Source organism: Microcaecilia unicolor, chromosome 1 (assembly GCF_901765095.1).
Source record: "Microcaecilia unicolor chromosome 1, aMicUni1.1, whole genome shotgun sequence".
Classification (NCBI taxonomy): domain Eukaryota; kingdom Metazoa; phylum Chordata; class Amphibia; order Gymnophiona; family Siphonopidae; genus Microcaecilia; species Microcaecilia unicolor.
The window spans coordinates 369,095,220-369,116,012 of record NC_044031.1 but is presented as its reverse complement, the minus strand read 5'-3'; the positions used below and the strand labels follow the sequence as shown (position 1 = coordinate 369,116,012).

The 20,793-nt window shown below is 42.5% G+C and overlaps 1 protein-coding gene across 1 annotated transcript in view; it reads left to right on the top strand.

Annotated features, from left to right (window-relative positions):
- CTNND2 (catenin delta 2) overlaps nucleotides 1–20,793 on the top strand; it is a 1,428,722-nt gene that overhangs the window by 953,604 nt on the left and 454,325 nt on the right. Inside the window, exon 9 of the mRNA XM_030219657.1 lies at nucleotides 5,933–6,065. Within this exon, the coding sequence (XP_030075517.1) occupies nucleotides 5,933–6,065 (133 nt within the window). The remainder of the gene's footprint in view (nucleotides 1–5,932; nucleotides 6,066–20,793) is intronic.

The following is a 20,793-nucleotide window of genomic DNA, read 5'->3' as shown; positions in this document are numbered from 1 at the left end:
CTTTTTGTTGTGTTTTTTGGCTTTTTGTGTGTTTTGCTCCCTCTCTCAGTTATACTGTAATTCAGGCATGGACATTATTCAAAAACACCATCTTGAAAGCGCAGTCCAAATGCATTCCACATATTTGTAAAGGTGGAAAGAAGAGAAAATGACAGCCAGCATGGTTAAAAAGTGAAGTAAAAGAGGCTATTACAGCCAAAAGATTGTCCTTCAAAGAATGGAAAAAGGATCCAAATGAAGAATATAAGAAGCAACATAAGCACTGGCAAGTTAGACGCAAACCATTAATAAAGAAGGCTAAAAAAAGAATATGAAGAGAAACTTGCCACAGAGGCTAAAACTCACAGTAACAACTTTTTCGGGTAGATCACAAGAAGAAAGCCTGCGAGGGAATCCATGAGAACGTTAGATCACAAAGGAGCAAAAGGGGTGCTCAAGGAGGACAAGGCCATAGCGGGGAAACTGAATGAATTCTTTGCTTCTGTCTTTCTGGAAGAAGATGTAAGAGATCTGCCTGTACCGAAAATGATTTTCAAGGGTGATGATGCAGAGGAATTGAAAGAAATCTTGGTGAACCTGGAAGATGTACTGAGCCAAATTGACAAATTAAAGAGTAGTAAATCACCTGGACAGGATGACATAAACCCAAGGGTACGCAAGGAACTCAAGCATGAAATTATTGAACTGCTGTTAGTATTATGTAACCCGTCATCAAAATCGTCCGTAGTACCTGGCAGTGGCGTAGCCAGACAGCCAATTTTGGGTGGGCCTGAACCCAAAGTGGGCGGGCACAAAATTTTCTCTCTAACCCCCTCCCCCAGCATTTCCCAACTCAAAAGATAAATACTTTAGCTGATGAAGATCCCCAAGCTCTGTCATCTGAAAACTTCCAACAAAGATGGCCAGAATTTACTTTTACCAAGCTTGGTCGGAAGCAACAACTCCTTGAGCCACTGACAGCGGCACCCAATGCATGCTTAGTTGTCAGTGGCTCAAGGATGCTGCCCCCATCTGCCAAGCTCAGCAGAAGGGATTTCTGGCCACCTTCAGTGGAGGTCCTCAGCTAGCAGGGCTTGGGGATCCCCACCAACTACAGCAAGGGTCAGGGCTGCTGTTAGCCATGCTGGTGCCCAGGGCAGAAAATAAAGAAGCCCTCTCCTCTTTAATCTCCACATCTGCCCTTACAGTCTCACACTGACAGACCATCACCAAATGCAGAACAAGGGATTACAAATTAGAAATAAAAATATGTAGACAAAAATTGAACTGAGAACCTCAACATTTAGTGCAACACTGGAGAAATAAAAACAAAAATGCATTTCCTTTTCTACTGAACACAATAAAACTGAACATATTCCATTTAAAACATTCAAAATAAAATTATTTTTCTACCTTTTGTTGTTTGGACATTTTATTTTTCTATCATGTTGGTTTCAGTTTCTCCTTCCCACTTTCCCGTCGTCTTCTGCTAATTCTTAAAGCAACTGTTGTCCATTTGTCTTTTCTCTCCTCTCGTTCCATTTCCTCACTACAACTGCTTCTGAAATATTGATCTTTCCATTTTAGCTCTTTCCTTTCTGTATTTTGTTCTTTTCTGCCTCTGTCTACTCAAATTTAACCCTCTTTCTAAACTTTTTCCTCCTTTTTACTTTTCAGATATCTATCAAATTTTCTTCTCCTTTCACCCACTACCTCACCCATATCCAAACTCATTCCTTCCCAGCCTTCCATTCCCTTCCATCCTCAATCTACGTACCATTACCATATTTCTACCACCTGTAATCACTATCCTCTCATTCATTTTATTACCATCTCCCCTCTCTTCACTCTCATAGCCTGACATCTCCCTTTTACCCCCTCCCTCCACGGTCCTGCATTTCTCTCTCTTACCCATTGTCCAGCATATCTTCCTTCTGCCCCTGGATCCAATATCTCCCTTTCCCCTCTCTTGTGCAGCACCTCTCCTTCCCTTTGCTCCACCTCTATGTCCAACATCTCTCCCATATTGTCCACTATCTCTTTCTTTCTTTCTCTCTCTCTCTCTCCCTGCCTTTAGCCCCTGGTCTAACATCTTTTTCTCTCCCCTCCAGCCATGTTCAATATTTCCCTCTCTCATCTCTCACTCCCTTTTTTCCTCTATCATCCTTTGCCACTCCTCTGCAGCCTTTCCCTTCCTCTCCCCACCATAGCCATATCAAACAATTCTCCCTCTCTTTTCCTCCTGCATCTCTCCCTTCCCCCATGTCAAACAATTATCTCTCCACCCCACCATCTCACTCACTCACTCTCTCCACCCCACCCCCTCTCACGGGGCAGGCCCAGGGCAAGGACACTGATGCCCAACCACTAGTTTCTCCTCCTGGCCACTGCTGTAGTGTGGCGGCCTTGAGGAATTGCTGCAAGGCAGCTTTCATGCCCTTCTTTGCCTCTCTCTCCACCCCTGCGTCCCACTGCGCCTGCAACGAAGATGGTTGTCCTCCCCGCCGGCGCTGCCTCGGCCCCTGCACGCTACCCTGCCTCTGTCCCTGCCTGCATTCTTTTCTTCGATCGTCGCGTCGCCGGCAGCGCTGCCATTCACTCAGGCAGCTCCGCTCCCCTCTGCCGCGTCCATCTGGCTCTTTCTGACGCACTTCCTGTTTATGTAGGGCCAGATGGATGCGGCAGAGGGGAGCGGAGCTGCCTGAGTGAATGGCAGCGCTGCCGGCAATGCGACGATCGAAGAAAAGAATGCAGGCAGGGGCAGAGGCAGGGTAGCGTGCAGGGGCCGAGGCAGCGCCGGCGGGAAGGGTAAGCATTTTCGTTGCAGCGCGCCACACATGCGATGGATGTTGGGTGGGCCTGGGCCCGTCCAGGCCCACCCGTGGCTACGCCCCTGGTACCTGGAGATTGGAGGGTGGCCAATGTGACGCTGATTTTTAAAAAGGGTTCTATGGGTGATCCAGGAAACTACAGACTGGTAAGCCTGTTGGTGCCAGGCAAACTAGTGGAAACTATTATAAAGAACAAAATTACAGAATATGTAGAGATACATAGTTTAATGGGACAGAGTCAGCATGGGTTCAGCCAAGGGAAGTCTTGCCTCACCAATTTGTTTCATTTCTTTGAAGGCGTGAATAACATTGTGGATAAAGGTGAGCTGGTTGAAGTAGTATATCTAGATTTTCAGAAGGCTTTTGATAAAGTTCCTAATAAGAGACTCCTGTGAAAATTAAAGAGTCATGGGATAATAAGTTGCATGCACTTATGATATGGGAGGCCAGGGGCGCCCGATTTACTCCGAAAAGGAGGAAGCACTTTATTAAAACGTGGACAGCATATTTGAATGTAGTAGCTCCCAGAGCTAGAAGTCAGGTGTTGAATGAGCTGGGATGAGAGGGGATGAATGTGGAGTTTGGAGGGAATGGTGAGGTAGGGGGGAAGTTGTGAGGGGGGAGAAGGGGGTGGATGAGGGGGGTAGGCTTGGGGTCCACTCTGAGTTGAGAACCGCTGACAACTGATATTGTGGTGTCTGCTTTATGCCTTCATTGTGTTGATTTCATTAACAAAGCTGTACGACGTCTGTAAGAGGCGGTGGTATTAGATGAAGGGCTATAAGAAACAAGGCCCTTTGCAGTAGGTCTTGTCATTAAGGCACTGCCTCATGAGAAAGGAAGTTGATTGCTCTGCTGAGACTTCCTTATTACCAAATTCCCTGAATAGCATTTCATACATGTTGTTGCACTCTGCATAGATGGTTTTCGTTAATAAACTTAAGGGGAGGGATGGGTAGGAGGGGGGGGGGATAAAATGTAAACATTTATATGGTGACTTGAGTTATAACATTGGCAATTTGTACTGGTCTCTTTTCTTGGCATAATCTGTACAAGCTCTGTTACTATTAATAAAAAAGATTTAAATATAAAGAGTCATGGGATAGGAGGCAATGTTCTGGTGTGGATTAGGAATTGGTTATTGGACAGGAAACAGAGAGTAGGGTTAAATGGTCATTTCTCTCAATGGAAGAGGGTGAACAGTGGAGTGCTGCAGGGATCTGTATTGGGACCAGTGCTATTTAACATATTTATAAATGATATGGAAATCTGAACAACAATTGAGGTGGTTACATTTGCAAATGATACAAAACTGTAAAATATTGCAGGAAGACCTTAGGAAATTGGAAGTCTGGGAATACAAATGGCAGGTGAAATTTAATGTGGACAAATGCAGGGTGAAGCACATTTTAAAGAGTAATCTGAATCGTGGAGGGGCATAATCGAATGGGGTGCCCAAGTTTTCCCGAGGACTTCCTCACAGAGATATATCCATAAACAAGATGATATCAGCTCCTGCCACAAATGCCACAGAGGGAACCGGACAAAAAGTCCTGCGTGACAGTCACAGTATCAAAAAACAGTACCTTGTCCTCATGGTTCATTCTTAAGTGAGCTGGATACAAAACGGTGAATTGGATCTTGTGGTTCACCAATTGAATACATAATGGAGCAAAGGTGTATCGCTGGGTAGCCACCTTAGAAAACACAGCACTCTGTGATTGTTATATGTTACCTGAGTGCTTGCAAAATAGCCATGTTATGGGCATAATTGAAGACCCGGAAGATAACCACTCTCGGCCGGGTGTTAGTCATCTAGCGCTGTCCCATCTGTGTGTCCTCGCAACTCAGAAAGGCCTCCAAGAACCCAGTCAGCTCCCTCTCCTCCACTGACTCCAGGAGACTTACCAGATGGAGATTATTCCACCTGGATCAGTTTTCAAGGTCCTCAAATTTGTCTTTGTATGCCAAGACTGTCTTCTGCAGGTGAGCTCACGAGTCCTCCAGCTTCTGCACTCAGTCCTCAGAGTTGCTAGTGCGCTTTTGGTTTAGCACCAAATCTCAATTTATAGTGTGTAAATGCTTCTGTAGCCGCTCCAGCTTAGCATCAATAGGGTGTAAGTGCTTGTCTAAACAATGTTCCATAGCTGTGGTAACTTCATCTGCCACCTCTGTGACCCATGCAGAGCTGAGCCCTGAGGTGATGGGACTGGCAGGCGTCGCCATCTTGTCTTCCCCATCGCGGTTACGCTCAGCTCCTTTCTGCAAGGATTTTGTCACCATAAGACTTCAGTACTGCTAAAGAGTACTGTTGCTGGTCTGAGCAGCATCCCTCTCCCAGGATTGTCCTTTTAAGCGTGGTGATTCTAAAGAGAATGGTGAATTAGAGTGAGGATTTGGCAAGAGCTCAGCCCCTGTGTCCTCTCTCTCTCAATAATGGCATTACGTGACCTCCTAGAATATTCTTTTATAGAATGGGACATATGAAATAGCTTCCCTGTGGAGATATTGGAGAAAAGGACAGTATCTGAAGTCAGGAAGGCATGAGACATGCACAGAGGATCTCTGAGGGAGAGGACAGGATTATAGAATTGATAGGGGAGGCACGGATAAGCAGGCTGGATAAATCCTCTGATATTTACCATTTTCTGTGCTTCTATGCAAGTTGAAGCATGCATTCCTGAGCTTCAAAGGTACAAAACTTTGATCTTCAAGGTTGCAAATGGGTCTAATTTTCAGAACAACCATAGTGAATATAGCTATAATGTATTTATATATACCACAGTTACCACAAAAACTAGACCCATTTGTGGCTCTCCAGGATTGGAGTTGTGCTTTGTACTCCCATCAAGGACAGCTGCAGCACTTGGATATTTATTTTGTATGGCATTAGATGAAACCTGGTTTTCCATAACATTCTGTCACATTAAATGTTGAAGAGAAATTGTTTTGATTTTTTTTTTAATTTCACTACTGGGAACTTTCTCATCCCCTCAAATATAAGTGTCGTGGACAATGGGTAATAATAAGGTTGGTGGATCACAGTCACTTGAATGCCAAGAAACCTGCCATAAAAGATTCAGAATATGTCCCTAATGATGTTATTGTATCTTTCTCTGCAGGGAGTTTGGATGGAGAGACCCAGAACTTCCAGAGGTCATACAGATGTTGCAGCATCAGTTCCCTTCAGTGCAGTCCAATGCCGCTGCCTATCTGCAGCATCTTTGTTTTGGAGACAATAAAATCAAAGGAGAGGTAAGGGCCCTACTTTCTTGCCTATCGCCAGAAAAAAAATAACAGGAGCTAGATTTAATGGATGAAATTTAATGGGTTTATATGGCATGTGAAGCCTTATTTAATATGCTACATGGGACCTTCCCATGCCAGTAAATTAACTTTGGCTGTTTTTCACTATAGAAAACTGATTAGTACTACAGTTGCTTACAATTCTTAAAGTGCTGACTCATATTTTAAGAGTTTAGAGCAAGTAGCTGGCTGCAAATAGTGATGTGTTCAACAAGATGCTGGCTAAACTAAGCTTTTACTTAAAATTCAGTGTAAGTCAAAATGGCTAAAGCTTAGTCATGGCTGCCTGAGTTACCTAACTAGCGCTGAAAATCACCACTAGCCAAGTAAATCCTTTTCCACCTGTCCCAATTAAATTTAAAGGATGAAACCATTATTCAACTCTCAGCATCAAAATTGTATATTCCTCCCACCCAAAGGCAAAAGTGTGGTTTTTAAATACCCCTTCTAAAGTCTGTATCTTATTCCCTACTTGGCTTGGAGTGTTTTTAGGAGAATTTTTGGAGAAGAAGGGAGATTGACAATGATGTATTTTGGTAAAGAACCAAATGGGAGAGATTTGATATCATGGCCTCCGCCATTTGTTTGTCTTCCATAGGAAAATGGGATAGCGAGGAAGCTGTCACCCCCACAGCAGGTTTACCTTGGGGAAGGAAGGAGTGGAATGGCAGGAGGACTTTTCCCCTGACACTTTTTAAAATTTTAGGCAGGATGGTGGTAGGTTCACATGTGGATTGGGGGCTATTTAATCTCTGGTTGACTTTCTGGGTCAGGATGGGGGAGGATTATTGATGCCTCATACATCTTACAGCTAACATCTTGTAGCTTTGGATGAGAGGACAGCAGAATTTATATGCTAAACCCCAGTGAACTTTTAAACATTTTGATCTAGCTGAATAAAAAGGATTAAGCTGGATAGCTCCCTTTGAAAAATCATACTTAAGGCAGCAATGCAAATATTAACACATACTAGGGACGATCATTTGTTTCTGGATGAATGGAAAAATGCATCAAATAAGGACCTTTTCGGATCTTATGTTTTTACACAATTCAAATGGCTCTGGAACCAGAATGAGTGAAATCCTCCTCTTTCATTCACATTGCTGATTATGTCAGCAGCTCATCAGGAATCTGAAAGAAAGCACAAACAGAATACCTAAAGGGGCACATTTTCAAAGCCCTTACAAAGTTACTATGGAGCTCATTTTCAAAAGAGAAGGATGCCCAAAAAGTGTCATAAAGCACCATTTGCTCGTTTTTCTTTTAAAAATTGGTAGGTGTTTTCGAAACCTGTTTTGCCGACGTTTATCTATGCAGTTCATCTACAGTCGTCCAAATCACAAGGGGGCATGTTGAGGGTGCTTCTAAGGCGGGATTAGGGCATGCCTAACACTTGGACGTTTTATAGCTATAATGGAACAAAACAGAACTAAAACTAAGACATTTTGATCTAGACCTATTTTCAGAACGAATAAGGTACAAAAAGGTGCACTAAATGACCAGATGACCACTGGAGGGAATCATGGGTGACCCCCCCAATAACCCCCCAGTGGTCACTGACCCTTACCAGCCTCTATGGCAGCCTCAGATATTAAAGTCAGGTCTATTAGAGCAGCATGCAGGCCCCTGGCGTAGTGTAGTGGTCGGTGCAGTGCCCTTTGGAGTGGGGGACCCAGGTCCCTATCTTCCTCTACCTACCACAGTTGTGGTGGAGTGACCCCTCCCAAAGTCACCAAAACCCGACTGTATTTATAGATCGCCACATTATGGTAAAGCATCTCCTCTTCTTAAGGATCTACATTGGTTACCTATCAATGAAAGAATTTCATTTAAACTCTCTCTGTTCTTGTTCTTGTTCGTCAGATTCTTTATGGTATCTTACCATCTTATATGATAGATCTCATTAAGTTAGCACCATGAAATGCCACCTCATCATCTAGAGAACACATATTACATTTCCTAAGTTGTAAAAACTTAACCGACAAAACTATCCATAATGCTCATTTTTCTTACCAAAGTACCAAACTCTGGAACTCATTACCCAAGTATATTAGACGCTCGGTCGATTACATGTCACTTAGAAGTTTACTTAAAGCCCACTTCTTTAGATCTGTGTTCAATTAATATGAAAAGATTTTTTTTTTAATATTTATATTAAGGGCCCTGTTTACTAAGCTGCACTGTAGGCACGCATACTTTTTAGCGATAGAGACACCCATTATATTCTTTTGGGTGTCTCTATCAGTGCGTGCTAAAACGTTTTTCTATTTTGAAAATGACCTCCTTTCCTGTTTGGATTTTGGACGTTTTGTGTAAAACATCCAAAGTCAGACTTAGACATCATATCGAAAATGCCCCTCCACCTACCTTTGTATGATTAAGTGCTTTTAAAATACACCTCTTAATCTCCTTAATTTAGAGAGAACAGGCCACAGAGAGAGAGAGAGATGCTAGCTTCAGAAATTACTTTGAAGTAAAAAACTTGTAAGAAAATAAGGAAGGAATCATAAGAGCACAAACATGGCTGAGAGAAAGAGAGCAGTAGCAGCATGATTCTATCTGTGTTTTTTGACCCCTTCATTGTGGACTTCTCTGCCTGTTGAAGTTCATCTTGAGAGCTCGGATTAAGGACTGTCTGTAGCATATGGCTTTTGCCAATTCCTAGTTTTGTTTTATTTTTTGTATTCTGGGTAGGCATCTGGGCTCTTTCTTTTGGATCTTATCTATGTGGAATTTGTTATGCATTTAATTTGTTCTATTCATTCCCACCTTGTGTTTTGCTCAATTTTGTCTGTATTCTTCTGCCTGTAGCAGTACTGGGTCTGTAAACTCCTAAGATATCAATTCTATTGTTTGAATAGTGATATATCAGATATCAAATTTCAATAAATTAGAAATAAATCAAGGAGTAGATTTTCCAAGGGGTTCAAATAGGGGTAATTTTATTGTTACTTTGTTAGCCACATTGAGCCCGCACATGCTGAGAAAATGTGGGATACAAGTGAACCAAATAAATAAATAAATAAACATCTGGGTTAGATTCAGCCCATGATGGACAGCAGCTTTAAAACTGCTGACTTTCACAGGCTAAAAATGGGGGGTGAGGGGGAGGGCAGATTTATTTTTTAAGTCTCTGAAGCTCTCTGGTTTGGGGTATAGTGAAGATAAAAGCAAGAACCCAAACAGGACAGGGCAAAGAAATACAGTTAGGCAGAAACTGAACTTTAAAACTCTCCTAGGTTCTGTGTGTCCAGACGTGCTGCTTGAGGTATTAAGAGAGAAAAGGCACTTGTGGAGAATAACCAGTGCTTTTTTTGTGCCGGTACACGCCGGTACGGTGTACCGGCACCTTTTTCCTGAGGTCCGCCTCACTTGCCCGCTCCCTTCCGTTCCTGCTCCCGCGCTCCAAAATCTTTTACCCGAAGTTGCGATTCTCCCCTCTCCCCTGCCCTCCCCTCCATGTCCAGCAATTCTCTCTCCCCTCCCCTGCCCTCCCCTCCCCTCCATGTCCAGCATGTCGCCTCCCTCCCCTGCCCTCCCCTCTCCAAGTCACGGCAAACCGGAAGTGAAGGCAGCGCAGCAATGCTCACTGAGGCAGGCACGCAGGCAGGTTCGTCTCCTCTCACGTTGCTTCCCTCTCAGTGCTTCCCGCCTGTCTGAGTTCCAGGACCCCCTCCCCCCTATCTCTCCCTCCCCCTATCTCCCCGTCCCCCTCCCCTCTCTCCCCCTCCCTGAGTTCCAGGACCCCTCCCCCTTCTCCCCCCCCCCCCCCACTCTTCAAGTTCCAGGACCCCCCTCCTACCCCTCCTATTCCAGTTCCAGGACCCCCCTCCCCTTCCAGTTCCAGGACCCGCCCTTCCAGTTCCAGGACCGGCCCTCCCCTTCCAGTTTCAGGACCCCCCTCCCCCCATGTCGTTTCAGGACCCGAACACCCCCCCCCCCCCCGCCTCTCCCCTTCGTAAGAGCCAGCTGTTCTTTAAAAGTTTTTACTTCCACGTACGGACGCTGCTTCAGACAGCCTTTGCTTTCGCTTCTGTTTCAGCTGTTCCTGTGGTCCCGCCCTCATTTCCTGTTTGCGGAAGGGTGGGATCACAGGAACAGCTGAAACAGAAGCAAAAGCAAAGACAGTATGAAGTGTCATCCGTTCATGCAGGACTTCACTGTGGCCGGCCGACCGCGGAGCAGGAGGTAAAACGTTTTTGGGCGGAGGAAATCGGAGGAGAGGGGGGGCATCGAACTTGGACGGGAGTGGGGCCGTCGGACTGGAGCGTCCGGTGGCTGCTGCTGTGTTCTCTTCCCTCTCACTTCCTATTGATCCGCCCTTTGACGTCATCCCCAGGGCGGACCAATGGGAACTGTGTTACGAACCCAGGTGTTATGAACCCAGGCATCCAGACGGATGTGCAGAGCTGCAAATTATTATATAGGATGTGTGTAAAACATGATTCTGCCCAAACTCAGCCCAACCCACCACCCCCAAACCTCTCTGTGGCCATCCCCAGCCAATCCCAGCATCACTCTCCCCTCAGCTCCAGGTGTCAAGCATCAAACCATCAACACCAAGTGGGGGCAGTAGCAGGGTTTAGTTTCTGGGGACCAGGGTAGTTTTTTGGGGATGAGGCAGCTTGTACAGTGGTGGGGAGTTGGGGGGGGGGGGTTGTTTTTGGTGGAAGGGCAGTTTATGGTGGAGTGGGTTAGAGATTGTGAGTCTAAATTGCTAACAGTTAGCATCAGACTTGTTAGAAAAACTTGTGCTCCTAAACATAAACCTCCCCCTTCTTGGTTTGCCTCAAATTCCGTGCATTTTGGGAGGAGGACTTAGTGCACAGCCCCATTAAAGCAGTGTATGTCTTCATTCTTCAGTGGCTTGCTGGGTTTTTGCCAGTTGCTGCTGTTCATTCTCTTTTTTCCATTGGATTCCACTAGCACCACATACAGAAACATAAAAAGAGAAGATACCTTCTTCTGCCTTGCATCTGTTTACTTCTGGGGTCTGTATCGGTGCCTGTCCTACCTGATCAAGGCCCTGCAGCTGTCAGGCTTGCAGTTTGGTTCTAGTGGATTCCAGTGGCGTAGCCAAGGGTGGGCTTGGGTGGGCCCAGACCCACCCACTTTGGGCTCAGGCCCACCCAGTACCAGCATAGCTATAATGTGGCTGGAAGGGATCCCCAAGCCCCACCAGCCGAAAACTCCCAACAACTGTCCCTCCTGCATACCTTGTAAATAGCAGATCTTCGCCTGCAGTGAGCAGTGACTGATGCATACTGCTCGCACCGGCCCCACAGCCTTCGCTCTGATATATTCTTGCGTAGGCGGAAACAAGAAGTTGCATCAGAGGGAAGGGTATGGAGCCAACATCAGCAGTGTGTATTAGTTGCTGCCTGCTGCCGATGAGAATCTGCTGTTTAAAAGGTATGCAGGAAAGGGAGGATATTTGAGAGACCATATGGCATGCAGGTGAGAGGAGAGACCACATCATCTGTGGGATGAGGCGGGGTTCTTCTGCCCAACCATCTTGGGCCCAGGCCCACCCAAAATTGGGTGTCTGGCTACGCCCCTGGTGGATTCTATTAACACCTCATAAAAAAGCATACAAATTTAAATATCCTCCTTTTCCTCTTTGTCTCTCTGCTATGTCACTAGCTGCCCTGTTAACTCAAGACACTGTCACTGTTCAGCTTGTTGTCCTAGGCCAGTACCCCTGACTTCTTTATTTACTTATTTATTGGAATTTATTAACTGCCTTTATGAAGAGATTCACCCAAGGCAGTGTACAGTAGGTACAATTTAACATAAAACGTACGATTTTGTTAACAGCATAGCAATAGTAAAATGACCAAATATAAACATAAATACATTAAATGAGGTATGCTTGAAAACAGCAAATTAAAGCCTAATATTACTGCAATTAAAAGGTATAAAAAACATACACATTTAACACCACTGAATTTCAAATACCAGAGATATAATACAATGGTAGCATAATACTAATGATACCACATCTTTCTAAGGATGTAAAAAGAATTGAAACGGTGCAAAGAAAAGATACAAAAATGGTATGGGATTTGCGTCACAAGACGCATGAGGAGAGACTTGCTGACCTGAACATGTATACCCTGGAAGAAAGGAGAAACAGGGGTGATATGATACAGACGTTCAAATATTTGAAAGGTATTAATCTGCAAACGAACCTTTTCCGGAGACAGGAAGGCGGTAGAACTAGAGGACATGAAATCAGGATGAAGGGGGGCAGACTCAAGAAAAATGTCAGGAAGTATTTTTTCACGGAGAGAGTGGTTTATACTTGGAATTGCCTCCCGAGGGAGGTGGTGCAGATGAAAATGGTAACAGAATTCAAAAAAGCGTGGGATAAACATAAAGGAATCCTGTTCAGAAGAAATGGATCCTCAGAAGCTTAGCAGAGATTGAGTAGCAGCACCGGTGGTTAGGAGGCGGGGCTAGTGCTGGGCAGACTTCTACAGTCTGTGCCCTGAAAATGGCAGATACAAATCAAGGTCAGGTATACACATAAAGTAGCACATATGAGTTTGTCTTGTTGGGCAGACTGGATGGACCGTACAGGTCTTTTTCTGCTGTCATGTACTATGTTACTGTGTTATTATGATACACCTAATAAGCACACAGTAGAACATTCAACTAACATAGACATGATGCTAATGCTTTTCTGCAATACAGCTTACCATATAGCTGAGGGACCAAGTGCAGATATATAGATAGGGGCAAGATGCATGGTATAGAGTCAGTTAGGCTAAATAGATGGTTGGCTAAACTCAAGGCAAGTTCTTTGTACAGTTAAGCAAGATATAAAGAACTGATCTAAGCTACAGTGTGTGTAGCAAGCTAGTCTAGATGCAGAATAAGTGTATAGTCAGACACCCTATGTATTAAAGGCTTGGGAGAACAGTCAGGCTTTCACCTGCTTCCTGAAGTAGAGGTAGTCTCGAGTTAGATGTAGCCCCTCTGGTTGTAAGTTCCATAGCATGGGGGTTGCTCCTGAGAAGGCTCACTGGTGGGTATCACATCATACAATTTCTTTTGACGAGGGTACAGATAGTGATGATCCTTGAGAGAACCTTAGAGGTCTCAAAGGTGTATAAAGGGCTAATTTATTCTTTAAGTACTCTGGGCCATTTTGTCTGAGGACTTAGAAAATCAAACATAGATTTTTAAATTTAGCCCTGTAAGGTACTGGTAGCTAGTTTAGTTTTTGCAGGAAGGTTGTAATGTGGTCACGCCACTTGCAGCCTTCTATCAGTCGTGCTGCATCATTCAGAATTAATTGGAGCTGATGCAAGCTCTTTTTGGTTTGACCAGTGTACAGGGCATTACAGTAGTGTAGTTTTGATGTTATCATGGCCAGGACCAATGTGGTCAGACTAGTCTTTTCAATATATGGAGAGAGATTTCATAGCTGCTGTAAGTGATAGGGACAATTTTTTAAAGGTTGTTTGAATTTGCAGGATCAGAGTGAGTGATGAGTCTAGCAGAATCCCAAGATTCGTGACTTGTGATTTTAGGAGGAGTTCATATGTCGCAAATGGTATTTTGAAGTCAGGTCTTTACGGTATTCTTCATACTCTAGTTGTTACTCTCACTTTCCTGTTTGCACTAGGGTATTTTGTTCCCAAGAACGGAAAAAAAAAAGCATGACGTGAAAAAGAAAAGATGTATTTTCCTCTTTTAGTGTGTTGGGCTATTATTGTCACTGTTTGATATGCTGCTTAACGTTTGGTGGTGTGGCCTGTTCATGTCACTCCAACTACACTTACCCTGAGTGATCAGCTTCTCTGCGACTGTCTTAGATCTATGGAGCTGCTTATGGGAGAGCTGTTATAATGTTTATGTTTAATGTTCACATTCTTGATTGAGAGAATAAGGGCCTGGAAGTTAATTGAAGGGGATACAAAAATGAAGGTTTCCCTAAGGTGCTTACCACCTTTACAACAATACAAGTTAAATGACTAGATTACTGTAAAAAATGATGTGGCCATACAAATACAACAGACTGGTTTGCTTTAGATATGTATTCTCAAGGAGGGCAGAGGTACACAACTTTAGAAGTCCTGCTTCTGATATCCAAAAAAAGTGAGAATTTTTCATCTATCTATGAATATTAATGGGCTTATTTTCGAAAGAGAAGGACGCCCATCTTTTGACATAAATCGGAAGATGGATGTCCTCACAGAAATGTCCAAATCGGTATAATCGAAAGCCGATTTTGGACGTCCCCAAGTGCACTCCATCGCAGGGACGGCCAAAGTTCAAGGGGGCGTGTCGGAGGCGTAGTGAAGGTGGGACTTGGGCATGCCTAACACTTGGACGTTCTTGACCCATAATCGAAAAAAAGAATGACGTCCCTGACGAGCACTTGGACCTTTTCACCTAGACCTGTTTTTTTTACAGGTGCCCGAAATGACCAGATGACCACCGGAGGGAATCGGGGATGACATCCCGTTACTCCCCCAGTGGTTACTAACCCCCTCCCAACCTCAAAAAACATCTTTAAAAATATGTTAGTCTTCCTCTCTTAAGAATGTAAGAATGGCTTGTCTGAGTCAGACCAGGATCTGTTGAGCCAGCATCCTGTTTCTGACAGTTTTGTTTATTAAGCTTGACATATTGCTTTTCTACAATCAATCAAGGCAGTTTACAAGGTAATACAGAAAAAGATAAGAAAGGAAGAGAACTACAATCATAAGTAGGAGAGAGGACGGGACACAGGAGGGTGGGGGAGAGAGATTGCTGCCAGAATGCCAATTTCCAGGCGCTAGAGTGAAAAGGAATATTTTGAGCCTAGCTCTGAATTTTAGCAAAGGAAAGTTTGGAGCAGAGGGCAGGGGCAGAGTTTTCCATAAGGACGGAACGGTAAAGAAAACCACACTGTGCTATAGTTGATTCTAGGCGAAATCTGGAAACTGGAGGAACAGAAAAGTGATGACTTAAAGCAGAGCGTGGAGATCTGGACAGAGTGTAGGGAACAAGAAGAACAGTGAGATATGAGATCACGTGACTTCATCCAGCATGGACGCGTAGGCCTTGTTCTCTCGCTGACACTTGTTTAAATCAACAATATAGCATCCTTTTCAGGTATCTTTTTCTTCATCCTTTGCTATAATATAATTCAGTGATAGTCATGGCTCATAAATTTTATAAACTTGATGGCTCTTCAACATCACAATCCACTCCTAAGCAGAGTAAACATGAGCCTCGTTTGCTGGCTTTTGTTATTTGACTACTTGCGATTTCAAAGTACAAGATCAGTTTTTGAAATTTTGATGTATCAAATTTCTTCCACCACGACTAAATTTCAGATCATCATGCTTAATGTAAAAGGGATTTCTCATCCTATCAAGTGTAAGAAAATAATTCTCTATTTGAAAAAATCTGGATCTTACATTTGCATTCTTCAGGAATCTTATTTAAATCTGCATGAAGCATTCAAATTATGTGGCAAGTGGTTTGATCAATGTTATGCGAGTCCAGCATCAGGTCACAAAAATGGTGTCATTACACTTATTCGCAAGTCATTGCCATTTCAACTCTCTTTTATTTATTTATTTATTTATTTGTTGCATTTGTATCCCACATTTTCCCACCTCTTTGCAGGCTCAATGTGGCTTACAATACATCATGAATAGTGGAATTATACAGTATAAGAAAATATACATTTAGTTTACAGAAGGATCTTGGGTAATATGATAATGAAAAAATGTGATAGTAGTTTAACAAGCAAGTATTGTAAAACAGATCTGGATATATGTGTAGGAGTTCACATTTGTTGATCTTTGTGGTATGCCTTGTTAAAGAGATGGGTCTTCAATAGTTTGCGGAAGTTAGTTAGTTCAAAGATCGTTTTTAAGTTGCGCGGCAGCGCGTTCCAGAATTGTGTGCTTAGGTAGGTAAAGGTTAACGCATGTGTTAGTTTATATTTTAGACCTTTACAGTTGGGGAAGTGAAGATTAAGGAATGTGCGGGATGATTTTTTAGCATTCCTGGGTGGTAAGTCTATCAGGTCTGACATGTAGGCTGGGGTGTCTCCGTGAATGATTTTGTGAACTAGGGTGCATATTTTGAACATGGGGCTTTGACATTAGCTTCAGAACTTAGTACAAGAACAGTACTGGACAGACTTCTATGGTCTGTGCCCTGAGAAAGGCAAGGAGAAATCAAACTCGGGTATACATATAAAGTATCACATACCATGTAAAATGAGTTTATCTTGTTGGGCAGACTGGATGGACTATACAGGTCTTTATCTGCCGTCATTTACTATGTTACTATGTTAAAAATCAACTACATCATCTTACCTTACCTTTTGGGAATCATATAAAGCTTGTCTACGTGGTGAGGTGATAAGCTTCTCTGCTTATCACCATAAAACCAACAATGCAGAAATCGCTCAGTTGGAAAAGGAAATACATCAGCTAGAAACCGTGCTATAATCATCCTTATCAAAATCGTTGATGCAAAAATTTAGATCTCTCAAAATGAGACATAACCTTCTCTTGTCTAATATTGCTTCAGCTATTCATTTCAAACAGAGTGCAGTATATTATTCTGAATCTAATAAAACTGTTAAACTTCTAGCATCATATGTTAAAGACAAACAGATTAAACTGTGTATTTCTTCTATAAAATCTACTTCTGATTCCTTATACTCTACCACTCACCATTCCTTGAGGAATTCCAACACTTGTACACCAAATTATATTCTTCTGAAAGTTTGGCATCCAAAGTGAACATTTCATCATTTTTGTCTAAATTACAGCTTCCAAAACTTTCAGAATGGAATCCCTGTCTAATTCCACAAGCCTTTTTCCACCTCTTTATCAGTAAAATTGCAAAACTACTTCAAACATTACTTCTTCACGTCACATAGGCAGGTTTCTTGAAGCTAATATTGTAGTGTTACCCAAACCTAACAGGGACCCTCAATTTTTGTTAAATTCTGACTATAAAATGTATACAAAAGTATTATGTTCCAGATTGGAAAAAGTCATTCACTCTCTCATACACAGGGATCAAGCTGGTTTCTTAAAGAATAGATATGGTACTGATAATACGAGGTTATTATGTCAAATTATCCACTCTACTCGGTCCTGGAATTTTCCTGTTCTGTCCATCTCTGTAGACACTGAAAAGGCCTTTGACTGAGTGGAGTGGAGATATGTATTGTCTCATTTTGGATTTCTTCAAATGTTGCAATTATTATATACTGATCCTACTGCACAAATAGCAGCTAATGGTGAACTTTCTCAACCATTTGTGCTACACAGAGGCACTTGTCAGGGCTGTCCCATCTCACCGCTCTTATTTAATCTGGCCCTTGAGCCACTTTTGGCCACCATTAGACAAAACATACATATCTGGTTCAGATGAATTCAAACTCTTGGCATATGCTGATGATATTCTATTATATTTAACTTCTCCACAAACTTCTTTAACAGCACTTATCACAATTTTCTGAGCTCTTGAGCTACAGAATAAATTGGGATAAAACTGAATTGATGCCTCTTAATGACTACTGTATATCGTTTTCCATTACTGGCTATCCCCTTAAATGGATAAATTCTTCTATTAAATGCCTGGGCATTTATTTTGATAGGGACCTTCTCTCCACTATTAAGTTAAATAGTGGTAAAATCATATCTGAGGTCACAGAAGCTATTTCCTCTTGGTCTCCCTTACATCTTTCCTAGTGGGAAGACTCAGTTCTCTTAACATTATGGTAATACCCAAGATTACCTACATTTTTTAAATTTTAATCTTTATTCATATTCAAATATACATTTACATAATATAAATGCAGGAAAATATTAGTAAATTAAACATATCAAGTAAATAGTTTTAAATGGAAAAATACTTCAAGTTTTGTCCACTATTTAAATTCAAGATACAAGGAAAAAAAATGCAAGAAGAAAATCAGAAAACATCTGTTACATAGAATGAGGAAATAGAGCACACTACCGATCAGCGGTTTCAGCTATCTATGGGAGCAACTGAGGTCGTTCCGACCACGCCTCTTTCTTTAACAGTAATAAATTGCAACAGTTTCGCGGGATCAAAAAATACATAGTGTACAGAGTTTAAGGAAATTAAACATCTACATGAGAATTTCAAGGAAAAAGTGGCTCCTAAAGCCAGAGTTCGCGATCGTAAGGCTATAAATTCCTTTCTTCTTCTCTGAGTAGACCTACTCAAATCAGGAAACACCTGTATCTTAGATCCGCAAAATTGTAGTTCAATATGTCTAAAATATAGCCTTAGTATATTATTTCTATCAGTTTCGAAGGCAAAAGTAACCAACAAAGTTGTACGCTCGGTAATAATCTCCAATGAAGATTCCAGCATAGCAGTCAGATTTTTATCTAAGTTTGGAGAAACATTGAAGTTTTTAACACCAGTAACACAGTACGCTTTCACAACAGGGGGAACTAAGTCTGGTGAAAGCCCTAAGACTTCCAGGAAATATCTTCGCAACATCTCTGTTGGAGAAATCATCGGAGACTTCGGAAAGTTCAAAAATCTTAGATTATTTCGCTTTAGTAAGTTCTCAAGATATTCAACTTTGTTATTCATCTTATCCTTATCAACAAGACAGTTGCAATAGTACTTTGAAGTTTTTTAATTTCAAAATCATGCAACTCACTTGTCTTCTCTAGTTTTTCCACCTTCTTCGCCAAAAAAGAATGCTGTTTTTTAACTTCAGCTATTTCCACTTTGAAAGCATTAGAAGATTGAAGCAGGGTCGAATTTAACGCCTGAGTCGCGTCCCACAGCATCTCCATTGTAACAACGGCCGGTCTTTTCTGTCCACCCAGACTCTCTGCCGGAGTCACCAGAATGGGGAATGGTGAGGAAACCGCCTCACTTAAACTCCCTCACGCTGACACATTTTCTGGGGTAGAAAACCCAGCAGGGCCTCCTATGACTTCCGGACCTTCCGTCTGGAGTTCTCATGCTGGGCTTGCTCTTTCGCCGGATCTGGGTGGGGCCGTTTGTGGAGGTGGACTCAAGGACGCCGTCTCCAAGCTAAAGTCTCCCTGCTGGACTGGAGACCCAACCAAGATCAGGTCGTGTGTTCTTTGCGGCTGTGTGCAAAACGTCTCTAACGTTGTCTGACGAAGGGCGGGAGCACCTCCGGGGCTAGAGGAGGCCTTCACCCCGGTCTTCCCCTTTCGCTTCACCATTTCTGGGAATAGAAAAGGCCGCTTTGCGTTATTCAACGGAGGGACGAGAGCGCTCACGCCGCACCTTCCCTCACGGATGCCATCTTGAAAAAAAAGATTACCTACATTTTAAGTATGCTTAAAATGTAGGTAATCTTTTTTTTCAAGATGACATCCGTGAGGGAAGGTGCGGCGTGAGTGCTCTCGTCCCTCCGTTGAATAACGCAGAGCGGCTTCCCCTCCTTTTCCTACCCTCTTTTTATAAAAGTATTGATAAACTATTATCCAATTTTATGTGGAATTCTAAATCCCCAGGAATCTCTCTTACTAAACTTAAAGCTCCCAAATTGTGTAGAAGGGTCAATTTTCCTGATATACTATTATACCACAAGGCTTTTATTATACATCAGGGACTATAATGGATCTCTCCCACTGATCCATTATCTATGCCTCGATGGCTAATTTATGAGAGACGCATTCTAGACCCTCTACTACCTACTCATTTGGTGTGCATGAAACTTATTAAATTATATAACTTTAACCCAATTATTAAAACTACACATATGAAACTTACTTATTTTTATAGACAACTGCCTATCTCATGGACCCAATCCTTTTTACCTATTTAGAATAATCTGTCTGTTCTTATTGCTAGAAAAACAGATCTCCTAGTCTCAATGGCAATGTATTGGTATATGGAATGTTGATGCCTTTATTAATTCTCACAACCATACATGATGGTCTTTCTCTGAAATGCAAATTAAATTTTCACTTCATGTGTCCCAATTCTGTCAGTGGTTGCAATTGAGAACTATCCTGAAAAAAAGTTCTCAGTATTATGGATTTATCAGAATATCCTGATTTCATTACATTATGTACCCAGCTACACTCCACTGGTCATGTAGCCTCATATGTTTATACATTTCTTAAACAAAAACTCTCTTTCCTGAACAACGGTTTGCGTAGATCCTGGGAACATGATATTATGCATCCTATATCTGATAGTACTTGGGAAACAATTTGGAACTCTGTATTTATGAGCTCCAAATAATCAACCATTACATGGTCTTTGTATTTTGTTCGTAGAGCTTTTTTGAACCCTATTAAATCTGATGCTATTAGCTCATCCAATTCTAATACGTGCTGGTCTTGCAAGCAGGCTCCCAGTACTTTCAAAAATATGCTGTTTGATTGTTCACTTATTAAGAGTTACTGATCTGAAGTTTGGCACACTATCCAGCTTATTTTCGAAAGAGAAAGGTGCCCATATTTCGACCCAAATCGGGAGATGGGCGTCTTTCTCCCATGTGCGACCAAAATCGGTATAATCGAAAGCCGATTTTGGTCGTCTTCAACTGCACTCCTTCTCAGGAACGAACAAAGTTGATGGGGGCGTGTCAGAGGCGTGGCGAAGGCAGGACTGGGGCGTGGTTATCGGCCGAGGAGAGATGGGCGTCTTTAGCTGATAATCGAAACAAGAAGGGCGT